The sequence below is a fragment of the Sarcophilus harrisii genome, chromosome 3 (assembly GCF_902635505.1).
Source record: "Sarcophilus harrisii chromosome 3, mSarHar1.11, whole genome shotgun sequence".
Lineage (NCBI taxonomy): Eukaryota > Metazoa > Chordata > Mammalia > Dasyuromorphia > Dasyuridae > Sarcophilus > Sarcophilus harrisii.
In genome coordinates, this window is record NC_045428.1 from 146641437 (window position 1) to 146666559 (window position 25123).

Here is a 25123-nt window from a genome sequence, read left to right on the forward strand (position 1 = left end):
CTTCACTCAACTTCAGTTCATGTAGCTCTTTCTAGCTTTTCTAAAATCAGCCTGTTCATCATTTCTTATAGAGCAATAGTATTCCATTACCTTTTTATACCATAACTTATTCAGTCATTCCCCAACTGATGGGCATCCACTCAGTTTCCAGTTCCTTGCCACCAAAAAAAGAGCTGCTATAAACATTTTTGCACATATGACTTCATTACCCTTTTTTGGGAGGAAGGTTAAAGAAAAATGTTAAAATTATGTTTTGTCCTACATTCAGATTTCATCAGTTCTTTCTCTGAATGACTTTTTTTTTAATCATGAGTCTTTTGGGATTGTCTTAGATCATTGTATTGATCAGAATAGCCAAGTCATTCACATTTGATCATCATACAATATTGATTTTACTATATAAAACCCCATACTAAAAAAAAGTAAATGAGGTTAATGTGGCAGTTTGCATTTGTGTGTGAGAGAGAAAGAGATAGAGAAAGAGAAATAATATTATCTTATTATCATCAGTTCTTTTTATAAATGCTCGTGACCTATTTCACAATTTTGTCAGGGATTGATTTCAAATTTCAAATGGAGCAATCTGTAGTTTCTACAGTTTAAATCAACTACAAGCATTTTTTAAGTGCTCACCATGCAACAGACATTATGTGAAGTGTTTGGAACAGAAACTTAAGCAAATTGAAGAACCATCTGGGCCTTTAAGAAACTCAATTTTTTGCCCTTTTTGGTCAAAATTAGCATTATGTTTTCATCATCTCCTGTCTTTTGGCATTCTCCCAGTCTTTGTAATATATTAGATCTGGCAATGCTCATGTAATTACACCTAAAATTATTTTAGTAAATTAGGATGTAATTTTTTTCTGGTTCTGGAGCTAAGTTCTCTATTATTTCAGACCTCTTCCCTCTTGATGGTGCTTACTGCACTTTTTGTTTTTGTTTTTGTTTTTGTTTTGTTTTGTTTTGTTTTGTTTTTTTATTTGGAAATTATTCTCCTCTGGAGAAAATGAAAGGTAAATAGAAATTTAGTATTTTTTGTTTTTCTGGGTCATCTATTAATCATCCGTTAATACTTCACTAATCTTTGTTCTTTTCTTACTTTTTCTCTTTATTTTGCTCTGAATATTAGTAGAAACAACAACAAAAAGGAAAGAACACTGGATTTATAGTCATAGGATGCTAGTTTGAATCACATTCAGTCTTATTCTATTTCACTTGCAAGTTACTTAAGAATTCTAATCTTAGACAAATTGGTGTATCTCTAGGATTTCTCATCTACAAAATGAAGGGATTGGATCAGTTTCTTGGCCACTGAGATTTCTTCCAGCTCTAAATCATGATCCTATGAATTCTGTGCTTGCATACGATTGTAGTCCAAGTTTGCTTTTCATTTTAGCATTTTCCCTTTTTTAGTTGTCTCTTCTACCTTCTCATAATTAGCTCTCAAGCCTTTCCTGACTCTACTGTCAACTTGACCCAAGTAATTTTTCCTTTGTCTAAAGATCCTCTGATTCCAAACTTAAATTTTATATCTTGACTAATACTTGGTTCTTTCTTACCTGGACAATTTTAGTCTTACAGGTGAATTTCAATATCAAACCTATTAATTAATAGGTGTAACTTGTCTCAAAAAGAGAGCTGAATTAGGAGCCACTGGATCCTGACTTTGCTACTTGGTACCTTTGTGAATTTGGCCAAGTCAGCCTCTCTAAATCAATTTCCCTGTCTTTGGAACAGATACCCTCTAAGGTCCTTTCAACTATAGAAATATATCTAGATATATGGTCTTACTTTACAGACTCCTATGATCTTAATTCCCATATTAATCCTCGAATTTCAGAATAAGGTAGTAAGGTTCCCCTTACTTTTCTTTACTTAAATTATAGAATATTTGTCTTCCTACAATAGGCAAGGAGTTCCTAAGATTCAAAAGATTAAATGTGATTTTATACAAAAGCATCAGAGGCAGCAGAGTGTTCTAGGTAGAGAATCAAACTTAGTTAAGAGACATCAGTTCAGTCCTCATTCCCTTACTAGGTGAAAGATGTAGGCAATTTTTTTGTTGAGCCTTAGTGTCTAAATTTGTAAAATAAGCATATTTGCCCTATATATCTCTCAGGATTATTATGAGAAAAATATTTTGTGAACCTTAAAAAGCCTAGAAATATAAGTAGGAAAAAGAAAATTAGAAAAGATCCTTTCTTAGATTATTATAATTTCTCCTTATATATAAGTACTAAACATTTGCCAAATCACAGACATTTTTAGAAACATGTGATCTAGCCCTAATCCCCAACCTGTCTTAAAAAGATAATTAATAAAATAGACCTTCAAAAATAATTACCAGCCATAAATTATTACTGGGCCCGAGGATTATGTTGAGTCTCTATAGTCCCGAGAGAGATCTTTTCAAAATGTAGATTGCTTTAACAGGTACTTTATCTTTTTACAAATTCTGGGTTATGCTAACCTATCTAAACCAAACTATTTCAGAAGAGTTACCATACATCTTAAATTGATAAGCTAATGATTTTAATGCCCAGAGACTCAAACTGAAATCAAGGAGTTATTGCTGATCATAACTACTTTATTAATTTAATATGTATTTTTAAAGCCAAAATCAGTTTCCTATAGGATTTTTATATCTGTATCTAAAAGATTTTTGAATCAAAACCCAGTGGTGTTTTAGTGCTTACCTGGCACATAAGAGGCCCTTGATAAATGCTTGTTCCCTTCCCTTACTCTTTGTGTATATATCATTGCTAACATGGTTTTCTCTGCAGAGATATAAATTACTAATCTTCATTATTATTTTTACATACATAAATGTAAAGAAATATTTTATTTCTAAAACTTTTATAGAATGATTCTTTAGATGTTTGTTTTTTAAAAGTTGGCAGGTGTTTTTTTCCTCCCATTAGTCTGTATATACAAAGTATATTTGTATGTGTCTCATAGTTATCTATTTTAAATATAGGTATGGTAAATCAGGATAGCATACTAAAAAGAGACATCATCTTGCCAACAAACACTATATAGAAATACATATTTCTATATAGTGAAAGCTATAGTTTTTTTGGTAACAATCTATTATTGTGAGGTTTGAACGGAAAACTGAATCCCACAGGATCAATGCTTTTGAATTGTAGTGCTAGAGAAGACTTTTGAGAGTTCCTTGGATAGCAAGATGGTAAAATCAATTAATGCTTAAAAAATTAATTCATGCATTTCACTGGAACATCAATATTGAAGCTTAAGTACTTTAGTCACCTAATAAGAAGATGGAACTCATTAGATAGACTTTGATGTTGGGAAAGATTGAAAGCAAAAGGGAAAGGGTTGGCAGAGGAAGAGATGGATTGATATGTCATAGAAACCATAAATATGAACTTGGACAGACTTGCAGAGATAGTGAAGTATAGAAGGTCCTGACAAGCTATGGTTCATGGGATCATAAAAAGTTAGACACAACTGAACAGTAACATAACTTAATTTGAACTTTAAATCATCCTTTATCTTCTTTGTGGGAAAGTTGAAAGATATTGTCATTGGATAGATAAGATCCAGGACTTCTGTTGCTGGGAGTTCTCTCTGACACTTTTATATCTCCAAGAAGGATGTTAGGCTCAAATTATCTACCACACATGTGAGTCTACCAACATCAAAAGTCTAGTCAAGAGCAGCAGTTCTCAAAGTATGTTCTAGGGGTCCCCTGGGTTATTAAGATCCTAAAAAGCAAAGCTGTTTTCATAATAGTACAAAGATGTTTTAATTTCTAATGTCATAACTATTAACAGTTATAATCCATAAACAAAAGTTCTTTAGCGGGGGGAGGGGGGAGATTTTTAATAGTTTTTACTTTTTCCCAATTCTTCTCTCGTCTTTGCTAAGCTTCCCTAGTTTCTTCATTACATGACAAAGGTATGAATCACTTCACCATGCAATAGCTATATTTTGACAGCAAAGTTCCTTTTATCTACAGGAAATTTATCAACTACCCTTGACTTACATTGTCCCAGGAAAACATTCCTGCAGGGTCTCAAAAGTTCTAAATTTTTTGTCTCCTTTGCTAATCAGATTTGTTGTGTGAACAATAGGAGTTAGGTTTTAAAAAAAACATTTTTAGTGTCATCACAACCATTCAACTAACCAAAAGTTAGTTAGGATAACATATCCATTGGGAATCACAGTTTCCATTATATTTTATATGCCATCCCCAAGTCTGGGGCAATTTTCTTGAAGAAGAGGCTTATGTCTACTCTAGAGGGCACTTTAGACAGTAATTTGAAAACCTTTGAAGGATCAAACACATAAACTTTTGAAACACAGTTGGAAGATTTCCCTAAAGCTACAGACATGAGAAGCAGCACTCTATATATGTACTTTGATTCCTAACACTTGCAACATAAAGAGCGCTAATAATGTATATATAAAGCATAATAGTTAATAAATTTCCTATAGGTATGAGAAACTTTGTTGTTGTCAAAATATAGCCATTGCATGATGAAGTGGTTCAGAACTTCAGCATGTGAAGAAGAAACTAGGGAAGCTTAGCATGGACTAGAGAAGAATTGGGGGAAAATAATTGCAATGTACAAAATAGTGCTATATGGAAGGAGATATATGACTTACTCTTCTTGGTATCAGAAAGCAAATTGAGGAACGTATGGGTAAAAGAAGGTGCTTAATCCAGTACCTGACACAGAAGTGCTTAATAAATGTTTCCTGAGCGATTAAAAGTAACAGTAAAGCAAACTTCAGCCAATATAAAGAAAAACTTCCTAATAATCATGTTGTCCAAAATGGAATGAACAGTTTCAGGAAGTAACAAATTACTGGAGGTCTTTAAGAGATACTTGCATTATGTCGTGTTGTTGACATGATTTGTGACCCAGATGATGGGTAGGATTTGTGACCTCTTAGGTTCCTTCCAACTCTATAAGTCTATGGATTCTTTTATTTTATGTCTTTTGTAGCTGTTTTTTTTTAATTACTTGCTTTAAATACTGAAACTTCTTATGCTCAGTCCTTTACTGTTGATAGAACACCATCTCCATACATAGCAAAATTGTGTGTTTAGGGAGGCAAATCAGTTTTTCGTGGTATTAAATGCTCAATAGATGTTGCCAAATTTTTGTTATGTAGTCTTCTTTGTCATGAAATCCTAAACCATCAAATGATTTATCTTCTCCTTTTCTATTAAGGACTGTTTTATTCAACTAATAGCATTTTAATGATTTCTTTCAATATGCTTTTCAGAAAAATCTGTAGGAATATCGTATAAGCCCTTAATAATGCTGGCACTTAGAGACAAATAAAACCTGCTTTGTAGATTGGCCAAGTCCAACTATACTGAATTTAGTTAATGTTTAAAAAACCTGATGTGAAGCATAAGCACTATTTTATATCATGTAAAATAAACTGATTTTCTTTTAGTTACCCTTTCACCTACCCTTCCCAGTAACAGGATAGCTATTTTTAGTAAAGATAAGATTGTAGCAAATTATTGTTCTTATGTACAATGACCTGTTTTATCTTCTTGTCTTACAAGTTGGGACTAAGTTAGCAATGAAACAAACCAGATTAAGGTTCACTAATTAGGTATGTTGCCATACATAGCAAATTATAGAATAATTTTTTTAAAAGAATGCAAATAAAAGTCAGTAAAAGTCCTACTTTCCCTAGGAATCCTTTACCAGTCTCTTACAAATGAAAACAATCATTTACTTTCTAACATTTTCCCAGAGCTCTTTGGAATGCATGGTTTCCTCTGTTTTGATTCATATTTATAGTGTACATACTGACCTTTCCTTTTAGATAATAAGCTATCCTTGTAGAAATTGTGTTTGTGTTTCTTTATGTCCTCACTTACCATGATAGTACTGGTACACAGGTGCTGAGACATGTTTGTTGAAATGTTGCTTTTCACATTGAATATCTTCACTCTTGTATTAACTTAGAATTCCATTCTTTATTTTACCATTCTTGGAATATTTGAAGCAGCTGCCCTACTGTTAATTGTTTCTGTAAGTGTTTTGTGGAAATAAGAAATAAGGTTTTTAAGCAAGATTGATTTGAATTGAACATGATTTTTCTGATTGGTCTCTTTGTTAAGAAAATCCTACACTTAATAATATTTAGTTCTCCAGAATTATATATAGTAGGATATATTTCAACATATGTGAAGTGGAGTCTTCCTTCTATCTGCCAAACAAAGCATGAAATTCCCTTGACCAAAGTGTCTGCTCTTCACTGGGTACTCTTTGATATGGCCTCTTTCCTAATGCTGATAAAATGTACATTGTTGAGATGGTAACAGTAAGGATTGACACACTTATTAATAATGCTCAGGAATTTCACAAGTTGTACTTTACCTTGCAAAGAAGAGCTCTTGAAAGAAAGCAGTACCCTGGTCAAAGAGTAAAAATAGACCACACATATATATCTCACTTATCAGGGGAAGGATTGATACCACTTCTTTAAACACATAAAATCAGTGATCGGTACTCTTCATAGATTCATTGAGTTAGAATGGATTCCTTCAGAAAAATACCTGCTTATTCAAATAACTTCTCAAGAGTTTGGAGGAGAAAAAAACTTGGATTTGTATTAATAATATTTGATTCACCTGAACTGCATAGGTTCCTGGGGAAACTGAGATCTATAAAAGGTTATCTTGACTGTTGAGTTCAATTGTATTGACTTCTTATTGAACTGGATGTGAATCCTTTGTATTTTCTGTCAAATAAAACTTTTACTATATTCATTGTCATATTAGCCTGCATGCTTTCAGGGGAGCTGAAAACCCTTTTAATTTTATTTACTCTCCCTCCAAAGATATGAACCAAGTTCTTCTGTTCCCATGAGAAACCTTAGGTGGGTGTTGTGAGTCAGAGATTTTACACAGAAGTCCTAAAATCAAACCTAATCAAGCCCAGAATTGCAGTAATGGGCTATAGGGAACATGTAATTTTTAAAATCATGATAAGCATGAGAGAACTAAATCAAATCTCTGTGTAACATCAACAAAAGATAAATTACTTTGATAAATCCACTCCACTTATGAAGCCATTTACAATGTATTCAGTAGAAGGTTAGATTTCTGCATTTGCTATCATAGCAGAAGTATTTATTTTTTTTTAAATTAATCTGTAAGATAATTCCAGAAAAGATCAGTGTTCTTAGAATTTATCAAAGCACATAATCAAATTTTAAGGAGATTTTTTTTTAAATTTCAAGCAACAAAGCATAAATAGATGAACCTTTAGCTATAAGAAATGTTTAATTTTTGGCACTAGATAGAAATACAAGTATTTTATCATACCTATACAGATCAAGATGCTCTCCAATCTAATTTATTTTCCACTAAATGGTTAAATTGATCTTCCTACCTTTTAGGTCTGATTATGTCACCTCATCAACACAGTAAACTCCATAGGCTCTCTATCATTTCCAGGATCAAATATATAATTTTTTTTGGCATTCAAAATCCTTTATAATCTGGTCCCCTCCTATCTTTACAATTTTCTTTTACCTTCTTCCCCTACATGTATGCTGTGATCTAACGACACTGACTTTCTTGCTGTTCCTAACGCAAGACACTCCATCTCTTTCCTGACTCCAAGTATTTTCACAGGCTTTCTTCCATGTCTGGAATACACTTCCTCCTTTTCTTCAATACTTTAATACTTCAAGAAGTATTCTTGACTTCTCTGGCTTCCTTTATGTCTCAGCTAAAGTTCTACCTTCTGTAAAAAGCCTTTTTTGTTCCTTTGTCTTAATACATTTGTTTTCATATTGTCTCAGGTTTTTTCTACAAATATGCATACAAATATACACTTTAATTTATAGACACATATACACATATTTATTTGTATGTGTATAAATATATAACTATGATTATCTATGTATATTATATATGCATGAAAAAATTTTACTTATTTGTTTACATCTTGTCTTCCCCACCAAACTATGAGCTACTCGAGAATAGTGATTTTCCCCCATTGCTTTGTATTCATAGGTCTTATGCCACATAGTAGGCATTTAATAAATTCTTTTTAACTGATTAAGTAGTGCCCAAGGAATAAAACCATTAGAGTTTAAAGAGTTTTGTCAATAAGTAAATACACCATGTTTGTAAATCTCTGTGTCACATCTTATGCACATGCTAGTAGCTACTCTTTCAGCAAAGAAGAGGCTGAAACATTCCATTCACTTTCTTTTTCAAACAAAACATAATATTTAAGAAAGAAATCTATCTACATTTACACACAAACACACTCATAAAGAAGAATGTTTATGCAGGAGAGGAACTTAGAACAAACTTTTTGTTAACAGAAAGACAAATATAAATATTGTCAGATTCCTAGACAACTTTCCAATGAGATATGTCCAAGATAATCTCTCTTACTCATTATCTTTAAACAAAGTTAAAGGCTTCTTTGCTAAATTGGTTAAGAACTATGCAATAATTTAATAAGAAAGCCAGACTCTTCTCCTCATGAATTGTCAAACTCAAATAGAAAAGGAGGGATCACCATATCTTACATAAGGATCCTTGTGAGCCATGTGTTGACTTGGAATACCATATGTTAGTATTATCTGTTTTATTGTATTTTTTTGGGTAAATATTTCCCAGTTACATTTTAATCTGTTTCTAGCCACACTTTGAGATGTTGTTGGAGGTATGCATTGAAAACTGAGTATTTGATATCCCTAATGTAGGCCATAATTGCTCCAGTTATGAACAATTACAACAGAAAGAGCAACATAGACCTATGACTTGAGAGGTAATAAAATGGCAGAAGCCAAATGGAGTCAGGTTCACACTCTAGAATTTCCACTTATTATCTAGGATCAGTTTCTTGGTCTGTAAAATAAGTATATTATTATCCACTTCAAGAAGTGGTTCTGGGAATCAAATGAGTGTGTGTGTGTGTGTGTGTGTGTGTGTGTGTGTGTGTAGTTTTTGCAAGTCTTAAAAGGTCTATATAAATATTAGTAATTACTATTGTTGTTATTATTTCCTTACTTTTAGAGGTGCCCCCCTCAACTTTCTTTCAGAATGCTTTTCTTGATTGGCTTTTTATGCTCTCAATTTATGTAAATCAATGGCCTTGTGTGTGAGTATTCTTTGGATCTCATACATTCCCATTTTTATTCCAACCATTGTAGCATAGAAGGTATTATACTTTTATTTGCCTCTGATGGTACCTTTTATATGCTTTGCTTCATAAAGTAGAGAGCCTATTATTGTTCATTTGCCCACATGGAATTTAGGCTTCTGGGCTCTGTTTCAGTGTCGTTTCTAAATGACTGCCTTCCCTGTCCTCACCTCACCTAAATACCAATTGGCAAGGACCTCCAGACCTCACTACATAACCTGGAATGCCATTTTGAAAAGATAACACTGTGAAAGAATTTCAAGAAGATGTTTTTGATAGGCAGACAGGCTTTAGTAAATGCTGTACTAGAAGAATATCTTAAATGGACTTTGGCTTTGGGTCAACATTTCTTTCTTTTAAATTCAAGAGAACTTGTAGCTTTTTTCTTTTCATGAATAACCCCAAATGATTCTTTTTTGCTAGAGGCTATCTTTCCATTAGTTCCTACCTACATATTTTTATGTATAGTAAGAAAAATTGGAATATAATCAAATCTGATCACTCCAATGACCCATTAAATTTTTTCTTCTAGTTCTGTATTTGCTTGTAAAATGTCTTATGAATAGCTTCTTAAACATTGCAATGCCTATTTCTTGCAAGGATTATTTTATACAATTGGAATACTTAATTATCTAGGAGATCCTTCCATTTTTCCCCCTTACCTCCCCTTTTAGAAAGTGTAAGTTTCTTGAGGTTCCTTTGCTTCTTTTTGCATCCCCAGTGTTTAGTGTTTAACACAGTATCTGGCAGAGATTCTTAAGGAATGTTTCTTCATAGATTGATGCCTACTCTTTTTTTTAAGCCAACCATGCCTTTATTAGAACTTTTGTCCTACTGATGAATAAAAGGTAGGGAAATAAGTTATGCCCTAAGTTAAAGCTTCTAGTCGAAGTTTTTGTGATAATTTTTTTGAGCTGGAAGGGACTTTAATATTGGTGTTATTTCATGACAGAAGAATTTCCATACTAAAAATGAAACATGACCTTTTGAAATTTCCAAATCTGGAAATGTTTTTTATGATTTGAAAATTATGGAAAAAATGGCTCTCAAAAACGTCTATACTACTCTAACCCTATTTATAACAAAAATAAATACCTTTGTTATCTTTTTTCCCCTTAAGTAAGCTCTTGTTTTTTTATCTTTAACTTTGTATTCATTAATAGAAGACCAGTGTTAAATTGATGAGAGTTTCTTAGCTTTCCTCTTCCTGAAATCTTTCTCCATATATGTTTTAGGAAAAAGATTCAAGATGACTTTTTAAACTTATAAGAAGATTCCTCATCAGGCTTAGAAGGAGCCTGAACCTTTCATTTGGATAAGTCGGTGATACTTATGACTGTATGTAGGAATTCTATATTAATGAGATTCCAAAATAATGGGGTACTTAAGTTTGTTATATAATTAGTGGGTGTCTTGTCAGATTAGCCTTGTCATTGGATTTCATCAATCTAGATGAATAAAGATGGAATGTAGGTTGATTCTTAAGCATCATTTCTTTGTAAGTAAAGGTCAACACAAATTCTTTCAAAAAACAGTTGTGGTCACAATTCTCCTTAATGAGTATTTCTGTTCCCCTTTCTATCTGTTCCCATTCTTTCTTCAGACCTTCAAAATGTTCATTAATGAAGTACCTTGTACCTCTTTGAAACTACTTCTTGTAATTACTGTTCCTTGGATGGGGAATTAGGAAGATCATAACCAGGCCAAACATGAAAGTCTGCGTAGAAAACACCATCAGGAGAAAACCTGAATGAATTTAAAAATAGGGGATAGCAAAAATATTATATAGAACTTAAGGATCTGTATTGTACTTTTTTTCACCTGTTCAAGTTTACAAATTTAAAACTCAGAGAGGACTTTTCTCTATATACCTCCCCATTTTAACAAACTGAATACATGACACATCAAATGAGTTTTCATTCAGAGAATTCAGGTGCAGTGAAATACAGTGAGATAATATGGATTGGATTTTTTGAGTCCAAAGTGAAAATTGCCAAGTCAAATAAATACAAGTAAGGGAAAACAGTAAGCTCTTTTCTGTCATTGACTGTAGTGTAATGCTTTCTGATTTATACTTGTCTTAATCATTATTTGTGCAATATTTTATTCTTTCTTAACTGTGCTTAAAATAGTAAACATTATTATGGAAGATTTTTATTCTTCCTTTTTTTTTTATTTTTGTTTTTTTTAGGCAATCATAAGAAGGCAAATTAAATAGGCAAAGTAATATCAAAGTAGTATCACACTCAGCATTACAAATACTGAAATTTCCCCTATAAACATTTTCTGCTCATTGCTTAACTGGTTTACAAGAGAGCTACAGAAATGCTACCCCAACAGCCTGTCTTTGCAAAGTCTTGTTAGGAAGAAGGCAGGCTCTGTCCCTAATGACATCGTGGTTGTTACATAGCTAAATTACAGTGAGGAGTCTGAATGGGGCCTTTCTATTCCTCTCCCAAAGTTGTGGGCTATGAAATTCAATCTGAAGTATGTTTAATGAGTGTTCAGAATGTAGGATTCTGCACCACTGGGGGAACAAGGAGGCCAGTGTGCTACTAAATGGCACTGAGGCCAGGGGTTAGACTCATTCAGTGTTTTGTGGGAGGGAAGAAAAATGTCAATATTTGTTGAACAGGTATACATCCAGACCTAAAAGTGTAGCAAAATTTTCCCCCCAAGTGAAGGCTCAGTGACGGTTACTCATGGTTAAATCTTGAGCTTTCATTTCTTGCTTTTGTTGGCATATTCTAATAACACAGATCAGAGTTTCTGGCTGGTCTAGTGAGTGCCCTGTCCACTGTGTGGCTTTTGAACTGTTTTGATGATGTCATTCAACCATAGAAAGTGAGTTCAGGTGGGTAATCTGCTTTCTGTTTGCCTTCATTTTCCACCAATTATATCTCAGTTGCCCAAGAAAGCTTATACAAAAGGGCTCTGGTCTCTTTGTGTGAAGTGAAAAGTGTTGGCTCATCAGAAACATCACCAAATTTAAAGGAGTTTTGTTTTTACTGTAGTCAGTCTTGGTTCCTGGAATTGTATTACTTGATGATAAAGTCTTTTTACCTCACTATGAGAGAGGCTCTGTTGTGTTGTCTGAAACTTGGTTCAGAGGTGATGATTCAGGAGAGCCTTAACTATGACATCTTGTTTCTTCCTTCCTCATTCTCTCCTGTCTCTCTGATATCCTACTATGGAAACTTGTGGAAGTATTCAGAAAGGAACTACAAGACAGGTCAGTGACCAGCACCTCTGTTTGAAGGAACCAACTAAAATTACTCCTTCAACCAACATTGGTTCTAAGGCCAGAAATTCCTTGCTGTTTTCTTCCTTCTTTATTGTTCACTTGTGTCATGGATTTTATGTGGGGTTGGTCATTTCCTTCTTCCAGTGTGTCCCATTTTACAGATGAGGAACTGAGACAAATTGGGGTTAAATAACTTGCCCAAGCCCACTAGTAAGTGTCTGAGACCGGCTCTGAACCCAGATCTTCCTGACTCCATGCCTGGTGCACTGTCCACTGCATCAGACCTGGCTATGCTGAAATAGTGAAGGAACAAGCATTTGTTAGTACATGTGTACTTTATCATCATATCGTCCAGAATTTTATCATCTTCCAAGATAATGTCAGTCCAAATCTCACACTTCCTCAGCAGCCCTGTTCTTTGGGGTCCCCCCTCTCTAGTTGCAGAGCTGGACAACAGAAAACTCCTCTTTTTAAAACAGTAACTTGTACAGTCACTTCCTCTTTTTCTATCAGGCTGCCCTCCTGGGCTTAAGCATACCTGTGCACTAAGTACCCTTTCTCTGACCCTCCACTTTTCAGCCTTTTTTAATGTATTGTCTTCCTCTGTTAGATTGAGAGTTACTTGAAGACGGGAGGGGAAGCTGTTTTTTTGCTATTCTTTGTGCTGTTGCTTATCACAGTGTCTGTTATATAGTAAGCACTTAATAAATGTTCATTGATTACCAGGTACCGTGTTATATGCTTTACATACATCTCATTGAGTCACTTTCAGTATACAGAGTAGAGGTAACTGTGGTAGTGGCGGTTGGAATTTTGTTTTTGAAGAGGACCATGACATCAGGGAGCTGATGCTGTGACATGCAAATGATTTGGACTTAAGGGAGGGAGGGATGTGCAAGGTCACCTGCCTCACTTTCCCCTCCAGAGCTGTTTGGGTCTAGTGGCCACATATGGATCAGGACGACTGGAGATGGCCCTGGATGCATTGGGAGACCCTGGCCTTTTTAAGCTAAGACTCTTTAAGTAGTCTCTGTTTGACTGAGGCTATACCTGTTCAGTGATTAAGGTTAGGTAGCAATTGAGGCAAAAAATGATTTCTTTCATCTCTTAAAAAAATCCAAATAAATCTGGAAGGAGAAGACCTTCAAGGTATCCCCAAAGTTGTTATTGATGTAACATGGTAGAGTCTTATGACCCATTACTGTATCCAGTAATGCTTTATATTTATTAAAAATTTCATAATTGGGGCAGCTAGATGGCATAGTGGATAGAGCACCAGCCCTGAAGTCAGATCGACCTGAGTTCAAATCTGGTTTCAGATACTTAACACTTCCTAGCTGTGTGACCCTGGGCAAATCACTTAACCCCAATTACCTCAGCAAAAACAAAACAAAACACTTCATAGTTTTTCTGAACTTAAAAAATATAACAAACATTTCCATAACGTGGTAAAATAGAAAAAAGATGATAGCATATAAAACTGCAAATCTATTATATACAACTTGATATTCCTTTTCAATGTATAATAAAGTTTACCCTGTAAATTTCTTTTTTTCTTCCTTGCCTCCCTAGAGAAGATGGCTACTATTAGACACAAATTTTAAATATATGTGTATAATTCTATATATACTTCTATTTATCAATTCTTTCTCTGGCTACAGATAGTATCTTCTTTTATAAGCTCTTTGTAATTAATTTGGGTTTTTATAATAGTCAAAATTACTTTAGTCACTCAAAGTTATTCTTAAAACAATATTATTACTGTATTTAATAGCATCTATTAAATGCCTACCATGGGTTAAATACTGTGCTAAGTGCTTTACAAATATCTCATTTAATCCTCAGAACAACCTTATGAGGTATTATGATAACCAAATTGCAGTTGAGGGAACTTGAGGCAGATAGTTTATAGGCTTTGTAAATTCTTTCAGAATTGCTGTAATCAAAACCTAACATTTTCTGAATTCACTAGGACAATAGAAATGTGAGCCTGTGGTTAGTCTGAATGCACTCAGAGCTTTTCTATTTTTCTGAAATTGCATCACTCTAGGAGGCTCTATCATGGTCTCTCAACCTTGATTTGTAGCTTTCCTCAGAGCATAGTTTTGCTATGACCTGCTAAACTCAGAGGTAAAGATCACCTGCTTTCACTCAGAATGAGATATTAGGAGTAATAATAATGACCACTGTCACCACAATAATAACCAACATTTTCTTGTGGCTGGGGGTTTAGAGTGGGAACTAGATATGTGATTTCATTAACATAGGCAATTAATATTTATGTATCACTAAAGTTTTCATTGAATTGACATATGGTCTTGTTTGAATATTAATCATAACTGTGAAGTATATCATACAAATATTGTTATCATCGTCATCATTTTCATTATATTTTGAGATCCATGAGGGTCTTTATTTATATTCTCAGTGTTTTGCATGATACCTGGCACACAGTAGCTGCTTAATAAATGCTTATTGATTAACTTAATCGTTATCATCATCATCCTTCTTCTCAATTGTTAGATGTATAAATAGGCTCACTACTTTCTCTTGACCTAATACTGGGTAAAGTAGGAAGTTTCATAACAAAGTTGCTAATATAATGCTTTCAAAAGAAGTAGAAGAGGTCCCCCTTAAGGTATTGAAGTCCTAAAATGTAGTGGAGATGTTGATGGTGGTTAGGTACTTTTTAATTAATATTTCCGTATGCATAATTATTAGTGACATCTTTCTTGGACCCCTAAGGACCTCATCTAGTACCAAAGGAAAAAATTATCATCTAAAATAAATATTACTGAACTATTTTGAAGCATAGACCTATCTAAAGATGTCAGAAGATATTGGCCCCAATTAGATTTTAAGATTGTTTAGAATTTTTTTTCTTTGCTTCTAGCATATACCGTACTTGATTTACTTTTCTTTCTAAGGGAATTTTTTTCAAAGTTAATCCCTTCTAGAGAGAAGGGAATTTACATTACAATACAATTTATTGTTAGAGTCCCTGGAGGAGAAAATTGTGAAGTCATCTATTTATTACATTAAATGTTCTTTATAGTTTTACTTTGGTTGTGGGTTATTAAAGCAAAATTAATCTTTTCATGAAAGATAATTCACTTTTCCCTCTTAGTTTCAAAGAGGGAAATAATAAAGACTGGAAAGGTTAGTACCTTGCTGTAGGGAGAGGAGACTCGATTGCTGGGCAAAGAAAACAGTTTGGATAGTAGAAAATAGGAAACCAATTAAGATTTATGAAGAGAGAAGTAATGTGACTCAACTAGATATAGATATAAGGAACATTCTGATAGTGGTATGAAGAATTGTTGGTGGTTCTTTAACAATATGGGAACAAAAATACATATTCCTTTAATTTTCACCTCTTTTACTCCTTCATTTATAATGGGTTGTCTAAGGGTTTGGACTTAAGAGAATCGACATATTATAATAAAAAGAGCACTAGGTTCCTGGGAAATAGGAAAGGAAAGGTAAGGAAATAAGCAATTATGTGTCAGGCATTGTGGTAAATGTTGAGGATACTAAAAAAAAAATAAAAGTAAAAGGCAGTCCCTGGAGGTGATATAATTCTAAGGGGGGAAAGGCCTCTTGAAGAAGGTGGGATTTGAATAAAATCTTGAAATAAATATGAAATAATTGTCCTTCCTGAAATTGGGGGCCAGCTGTTGTGTGAAGAGCAGCAGGAAGACCACTGTCATTCGATAGTGGAATACATGAAAGGGAATAAAGAATAATAATAATAAAACAAAAACCAGAAAGGTGGAAAAGGACCAAATAGTAAAACATATTAGAAATTAAAAAGATGATTTTATATTTGATTCTGGGGGTGAAATGCTGATATTTATTGAACATGATGATGAAGGTGGGTGGAGAGTGACACAATCTGAGCAGTATTTTAGGAAGATCACTTGGATAGATGAATCTATGGACTGAGGTGGGGATACCAACCAGAAGAATATTTTAGTGTGTAGTGTGAAGTAATAAAGATGACCAGCTGTGTGAGTAGAGAGAATGGGAAGTGGAAGAGAGATGTTATGAAAATAGAAACAACAAATCTAGCAACAGACTGTGTGCTTGGGCTGAGCAGGCAAAAGTGAGGAATTGAGGATGACTCCAAGGTTGCAAGCTTGGAGATGATAGTACCTTCTACAGTAGTAAGCATTTTAGGAAAAGGGAAGAGTTTGGGAGGAAAGATAATGAATTTTGTTTTGAATGTCAAATAGACAAGCTGGTCAGGAGAGAAGATAGTACCTGCTAAATAGGAAGTGTATTCTTTGAAATGTCCTATCATTATTTTGATCTGCATTGCCTATCTTTCCCTGTCAGGAAGAAGTCCAATAAGCTATCATCAATTATAATCAATTCCCAAATTATACCATTTGCATGGAATGATTGTGAGGAAGGAACTAGTTATCAACCCCCAACCTATCTTTAAACAACCTTTTGAAATATTGATTAGCATATCATTAATTTTGGTTTATCAGGTATTCCATCTGACTCTTCTTTGATCCCCATCTTTGAGCTCCCTGACACTTCCTCTCCTCCTTGTTCCTCTCTGAGTTCTTGCCTTTACTTCCCTAAGAAGCCCCAAGGCTGTATTTACCTATAAAAGATCTGCTTATTATGAAAATCTTTGCTAAATTCTTTTCAGCACTAAGCTCACTCTGAGGTACTCTCTCTTTCTCATAGTGCCTTCCCTTTAATGGTGCTTTTCTCTTTGTTACCTAGCTAACTCCGATTTGTCTGCTATAGATCTAATCTGCCAGTCAGTGACATAACCAAACTTAATGGCATATTCTTTTAATAGATTCTTCCAAATTCCTTTCCTTTCTAACTTTATGTTCTCCCAATTCTTTCATATCACTCTTGGTGCCTATTTTACCTCTTATTTTGTCAGTCACCTCTTCTCCTAAATAAAACTGCTTTTTATTTCAAAGTTGGGATTGCTATCCTGTCCTCATCAGTTCTTTGTTATTGAAAATGGCACGGCTGGTGATTTAATTCAAGGAGTACTTATTAGATGGCTCCCATATACCAGTATTTGTAGCAGGCACTCAGGATAGGAAAAAAAATGAAGCAATGAGGATACCCTTTGTTTTCTATATGTACAGGTGTGCTCAAAAGAAATGCCAGTTATTTGTCCTATGTGCACTGGATATCTACTGAGATTATTTTTAAAAATATTTCATTGAAGTTCTTGCCACATTTATTTGTTTGTTAGACTCAAAAAGATAAGCCAAACTTGAATCCTATTCTCAAAAAAGATCAATTTTTGCTTGTTTCTAATGAAATTGTTCAATTTGTTATAGGAGTTCCCAAGTGTCCATAACTGTGCCACATTATTTGAAACTATACCTAAGTGGATAATGAAGTAATTTCTTCTGCCTTCCATTTCAGAACTGCCATATAATCCAGTATAGGCAAAGTGGAGGGATAGAAGCCAAGGGTTTTTAATAAGGATGGGACCAATCACATGGTAGAGTTTAAATTCCTCTCCTTCCCACTAACATTTAAATTTAGGTGGGTGATGTTAAAGTGAACCTGAAGGGAAACCCACAAGGGAAAAAGAACTCATAATACCTTAAGAACTCCAGGAAGAAGATATATTTATGTACTGATTTGTATATATAATTAAATGTCATTTTTTAAAAGATAGGACTTTATTTCTGTGAGAAGCTTCTCGTTATTAAAGTTACATTTCAGTTTTTTGAAGGCAATCAGATCCAATCTCCTCCTGTGTAATTCTGGGCCTGATTCATTGTGTGTTTGAACTTTGTCCCAGCTACCCATACCAAAGGACAAGCTGTTTGTCCACCTAATTGCATGTCAAACTATGGGCAATAAATGTTATTCAACTTGGTATTTCTATTGTGGAAGATCAAGTCAAACTTTTTTGAGTGGTTATAAACCCTTGAGAACACAGATGATGTCACCTACAAACAAAGATATCTGGGGGGGCTTCATCATCTACAAATCTCCTTCAACTTCAACTCTGAGTTGGATCTCTTCCATAACAGTGATATATACCTTTGACCAACTTACATCTCCCTGTTACATCTCCCAATAAGGAGATATTGGGACAATTAGGTAGTCTACAGAATAAAGGGCTGGACTTTACTTCTACAAGTCGTTATTTTTCATTTGCTTCATTCATATCTGGTTCTTTGTGATCCCATTTGGATTTGCTTTTATTGTTATTTTTGTCAGATATTGGAGTGATATGACATTTTCTTCTCCAACCTATTTTACAGATCAGGAAACAGAGACAAATAGGGTTATGTAACTCACCCGGAGTTGTCTAATTAGTGTCTAAGGCCAGCTTTGAACTCAGGAAGATGTCTTCCTGATGCTAGTCCCCACATTCTACCTACTGTGCTACCTAGCTTTGCTAGGAATCTGGAATACCTGAATTCAAATCCTGTTTCAGTTACCCAAATATAAGACCTTATTAACTTCCTATAAGTCTCAGTTTTCCTGTCTGTAAAATGGGAATAAAAGTAGCACAAGGTTGTTGTTGAGATCAAATGAAAATATTTATGTATTTTGGTAAATGCTAAAAGTACTGTATAAATTATATAAATTATAATTATATAATTAGGTTTTAACTGGGTTGTTAAATGGGAGTAATTTTCTATCATATTCAAATAATTTTGAATAATTTTTATAAACAGTATTAAGGTGAAAGATGTTGACAAGCACTTTTTGGTTGTTGGTTGTGAAACATAGAAACAGTAAAAAAAAAAAAAATAGAACACAGAAAGCAAAGGAAAATCAATGAAAAACTTTGAAGAGAGTTGGAGGAAAAGCCACCATCAGAGAAGGAAAAAGAAGGAGGCTGATTATGGGATAAGGAAAGGAATGGCAGATGGACAGTGTTTTATTACAATGTTAAGAGGAAGTAAAGATGTTGAATGCATCTTTGTTTGAAATTAGGGAAGGACATAGATGAGTATTTGGGCTAGATGGGCAAACATGGATGAGTTGCAGTCTATATTGTTAGAAAGAATATCCATGTAAATGAGTTGGCATTTCTATTTGAGCATTTGATAATGATCGGGAGACCTTGGCTTTTTTAAGCTAGGGTCTTCAGTTTGATTTAGTCTGCACTCATTGATTACTTAAGGTTAGGTAGCAATTGAGGCAAAGAATTTCCTCTTTCACCTTGTCCAGAAAAATCTAAATGAATGAATGAATGAATGAGTGAGTGAGTGAGTGAATGAATAATGAATTCCAAAATAGTTCCCCACACAATTAGAAACTTCAGGAGATGTAAGTTTTATAAATATAGCCATGCATCATCTGTAGAGATTTTATCTTCAATTATATCACAGGAAATCTGTTGGACTATGCTTAACTTATAAATGGGGAAATATATTCACTTACACTTTTTTATGTCCACATTAGCCCTCATAGGTAAAATAGGGTTGATACAATGTCTTTCCGAAGTAGTATTTATGCTTTGATTCTCTTAAAGATGAAGGGGATGAAAGAGATTTTATTTAATCAAAATAACTTGAAAATAGGAAGAACTGAAAATGTGGCCAAATGAGACAAATTTGATTCAGTATTTTCAGAACTTGTAGCTAAATGTGGAAATGTATAATTCAAAGTTTACTTGCTAGACATTCTCCAAAAATTGTTACATTGTTCTTGTCATTCCAGTCCTTTAAAATTTAGTCTCATAGGATGATATGAATAGACCATTAAAACTTAAGAAACTATGAACCCATAGTTTGAAATCAGTCTACTTGTTTTTCTACCATATTAAAACTCAAACATCATTTGCATTACAAGTAAGAGCTACCGAAAAAGAAAAACAGCAATAATAATTTTGTTATGTATTCACTTTTCCCTGGACCTCAGTTTGCTCATTTGCAAAGTGGGAGGAATAGAACTAAATGATTTATATATAAGGTTCTTTTGTACAACTTATGATCCTATTATTATTTTTAAAATTTATGCATTATAATTGTAGTTGTTTCTATTGTGCTTGTGGACATATTTTGCCAATCTCATTCTGTGAGGATCTTATAATAATGGTAGAGAAGTGTATTTGATCTCAATAGACCATGCTCAAAATATAAGGGTTGGTTTTCTTTTCTTTGTACTAACATCATGCCTTTATTTAGTCTAAAAATACTGTATCATATTCAAATAATAATGGAGACATTTTAAAATCATGTTATTTTTTGTTTGGCTTTTAAAAATTAATATTTTACAATAAATTTAATCTTAATATTTTTATTAAATATTCAATTGCTGAGTTTCTTTTAAGAATTTTATGTGCTTATTTTTAATGATAAATATAGTATACCTACTTTAAACCTCAATAGTTTACCTTAGCATTTTGGAATTATGAATCTTGTAGTTTTAAAATAATTTGGTCAACTTTCAATAGAAAAATGTGCCTAGAATGTATGATTTGAAATTAAGTGCCTTTTTGCACAGCTGGCTTTTAGATTCCTGATCTTTTCTGGGAAGAGTAAAGACCACTAATATATTATTTGGTATACAGAAATGCAGGAGGTTTAGTAGCAAATAATTCATGCTTCCTCTTCCCCAGAATTTCCAAGGAAGAATAGCTAGACTTTTTTGTTGTTGTTATTATTATTATTATTAATATTATATATCTCCTAAAGATGTAATGGTGAATCCTGATTTTGCCATTTAATACTTATACAGCCTTGGAGAAGTACACTTAACCTCTATGAGCTTCAGTTTCCCCATTTATAAAATGAGAGGATTGGTCTAAATAACCTTGTAAATCCTTTCAAGTTTTAAATTTCATCCTGTGAGTTTTTGATCTGAGGTTGTAGGAGGTCATTATCTGTTCTTGGGTTGGTTTGGCTTTATGGAGAGGTAATGTCATTTGAATTGAACTTTTAAGGATGGGCAAAATTTCAACTTATGTAGAGGAGGAAAAAAATCCAAGTAGATGGAATAGAAAGAACAAATACAAGGAGGTGGAGAGCTAGGAAAATAAAGGAACATTTAACTAGCAATCTAGGATCACGGAAACATAGAATATGCAGGGGGAAATCCTCCTACGAGGTACCCCTTAGGGGCATTTTCTTCCTTACACCTCCTTGGTCTGGATATGTTCTCATCTGTTTCCTTGGGCCTTAAGTCACCAAAGGTTGTCTCTTTGGGCACTTATGCAGCTGTGGCTCTGGAATCCAAGCTGTGGAACACTGGAATGCTGGATTACCCTCCTGATAGTTTGAGCTCACAGACTCAGAAGCCTTTTCACAGGTCTGTGATCTCAGAGGGGAGAAGTCCCCTTAGCTTTTCTTTTTATAATATAATCTTACCATACCAGAGGTACCTGGGAAGAATCTGAAATTGATAAATCCCTTTGATCAATTCACAAGCTTGCTTCTCCATACAGGGTTAGTCATGCAGAATCACTTGCTGCTGTTTGTCCTTTGTTTTACAAGAGAGCCAGTTACATCACAAAGTGATATCTTAATTTGAATATGAATTGGATTTAAGTGAGTCAGTAACAGAATTTCTATACTTGTATCATACTTCAAACATTCCATTCCTTGTGTTTTTTCCTTCTCCTGGAAGAATGTTTCATTGCCCCATGTGAAAAAAATTGCTTTATCCAAATCAGTTGATGGGATTTGTACATGCATTAGACCCTTATTGCATGGTTATAATTTCTCTCCTACATTTGAAAAGATTGCACTTTGGACAAAACAGATATCAAATGTTAAGTTTCTTTTGCTTTCATATCTTTAACTTCTCAGACATTTTATAGTGCAGATAAGTTCAAGATGATCTGTTCTTGTAGGAGAGACATTAAATAATCTTGGACTCTGTCAGACATATCAAGAAAAGGATGTTGACAGAAAGCTTAGATGATTGACCTGGCATTTTGATGCAGTGCTCTTATAAATTAGCTAAATGCTATATTGCAAGAACAAAAAATTGTCCTGCTGGAAGAAACAGAGATTCCTTGTCTTAGAAGTGATGAGTCCTTTCATCCTACTTCTATTAGGAGAATCCTTTCAGTATCTAATCCACCTGTGTGGGAATGATATATCCAGGTAATCTTACAAAATCTTAAAGATCCAAGATATTTTGATACGATAGTATCTGAACATGTTTTAGACTGTGCTCAGCAATATGATGTAGAAAAAGTAGAAAAATTAAATTAAAAATCCTTGGCATCCATTATAGTACCATTAGCATGTAGAGAAATATTCAGCACATAATTATTGAATTAAACTTGTTATTCTGTGACTACCATTTTAAATCCTTATAATGGAATCTCAGTGGTGGTGTGATGTATTCTCTTGCTCACAAACACAATCTCAATATACATGTGTTTGTTTATCAGAATCACATAAAAACAAATTCATTTTTTGTTTGTTTTGGTTTTTTCAAATTTAATTTTTTGAGATAGTGTTGTAGAGGGCCTCTCTTGTTGAACTATGGAAAGCATTTAACAAACAGGAAGCTGTGTTGAATTTTAGGCATTTTGTGAGTCAGTCTGTCAGTCAACAAACATTGATTTTAAAGGAATGTTATCATATTGTCACATTGGGAGAGTTTTTTCTTTGTTTCTTAAAGCAAGTCTGGAGTGTTCTTGAAAAAAGTTATCTGGTTTTACATTTTCTGATTAGTTTCTAGAATCAATTAGGAATGTATCATTTCTTAGAGATATTTAGTCATGTGATTCTTGCATAGTTTTGAGACAGTATAAATAGTATTTTAAACACATAAGACTGATAGATTTAAATTTCACCACTAATTAACAATAGTGAAACATTCTCACAAATTTCCAAAATTGCTTATGTTTAAAGAACTACTCATTTTAGAACATTGATAGCAATCAAATATTTATTAAGTACCTACTATGTGCCAGGCACTATACTAAGCTTCTTTTATATTGCCTGTAAAATATTTAGGATAAAGCCAGGTCCACAAAGGTATTCATTGCATTTTGGGTTTTGTACTCAATTCAGACTTAGAGTATTGAATTTGTAAGGCTTATTTCCCAGACTCTGCAAAGCCAGATCAGATCAGGTTTATGAAGTTCACTTAGTTCCAGGAATTCTTTGGGAAATTTGAGCGCTTGCCAATTGATCTGGAAATTGGTTGGTCATTCTGTAATTTACCTCCAAAAGGAAGTATTGTCTGGTGGTGTTGTCAAGGGATTAGAAATCTTGGGTTCTTTTTCTGTTTGTTTAGCTAAAAAAACACACACCTATAGTGTAGATCCTGTTACACAATTTTTTATTTATCCTATTTAAAAGACCACTATCCTTATATTTGTTTATTTTGCTGTAGTAAACGCAGAAGAGACTATTGACTAAATAATTGTCTATTTTTTTAGGCCTTTCACATGAATTTTGGAGTCAATATAGTCTTCTAAGGACCTAGAACAAAAGGCTTATATGATTTGGGTAGAATGGAGGTTTTATCAAAATAAAATTCCATATTTAGGGCATGGCGATGGAATAAGAATGAGCAACCTAAGTTTCCGTGACTTCATTAAAATTCCAGCTAAAATTCCAACATTCTTGGGGAAGCCTTTCCTTATCACATTTAATTCTAGTAGCCTCCCCCTTTTGGTTATTTATAATTTATCTTGTATGTAGTTTTTTGAATGTCTCATCTATTAAACTGTGAACATTGGGGTGGTGGGGGTAAGTAGCTCACTGCTGTCTTTTGCCTTCTTTATATCCCCAGTACTTAACACATTGCCTAGCACATAATAGACACTTAATAAATATTTATTGACTTACTGACTGACTTTATTTTTTGCTAGCTAACATAGCTAGGAAACAGCTGACAGTATTTCTGTGTCTAGGACATTCTGTTTTGTTATATATCCTGGAGGCTCTCCTGTAATACAATATGGAGATATATATATTTTTGTGTGTGTGTGTGTGTGTGTATGTGATGTATATTTTGGGCATATGGTAAGAATTCTAGGAGTACAAGTGATCTTTAAGAGGGAAAATCAGTATATTATTTCACATAGATATTTCTTGATTATATCTTTATGTATTAGAATAGGTGAATTGTTTTATAAATTCACTAGGATCCTAATTGCTATTGCCAAATACATCTATTGGACATTTAATTAGTTCCTAAATTAGTTCATTCTTACCAGAGGACTGCAGACCACAATTAGGTCCATTTAGCTTGTTAATTTAGATTATGATTCAAATTAAGAAAATGTTAGAGTTTGTTAGACTGAACAATGATTGTTTTGCCTTTGTTTTTATCTGCAGCACTTAGTACAAAACCTGGTAGGTAGTAGGTGCTTAATAAATGCAAATTGACTAACAAGATTGTATGATTTTAAAAAACTTGAGAACAAGAATTATTCCAATGTACTTCTCCTGCCTATCTATACTCCTACTCTGCCAATAGTATTGGCACTTGCACTCCAATAAATGGTTACTGCATTTTCATTTATTTGAGTTGTTTATGTCATCTTCACTAAGATGAAATTTCTTGTTTTATTTCACAGCAAAGAGCTCCAGGGAAGGTGTTGTTGGATGCAGTTTGTAACCACCTAAACTTAGTTGAAGGAGACTACTTTGGCCTTGAGTTTCCAGATCATAAAAAGATCACGGTAGGTAGAGTAATATTAATCCTTCATTTAGTTTATAGTTATCAGATTTGGAATTAACTTCTATCCTCATGTGTCCTGTTCTTCATATCCAATTTTTATTTCGTTTGC

The 25123-nt window shown here is 33.6% G+C and overlaps 1 protein-coding gene across 3 annotated transcripts in view; it reads left to right on the top strand.

Annotated features, from left to right (window-relative positions):
• FARP1 (FERM, ARH/RhoGEF and pleckstrin domain protein 1) overlaps positions 1-25123 on the top strand; it is a 308923-nt gene that overhangs the window by 168913 nt on the left and 114887 nt on the right. For all 3 annotated transcript variants that reach the window (XM_031958582.1, XM_031958581.1, XM_023500517.2), the window contains exon 3: positions 24911-25015. In XM_031958582.1, coding sequence (XP_031814442.1) covers positions 24911-25015 — 105 coding nt within the window. The remainder of the gene's footprint in view (positions 1-24910; positions 25016-25123) is intronic.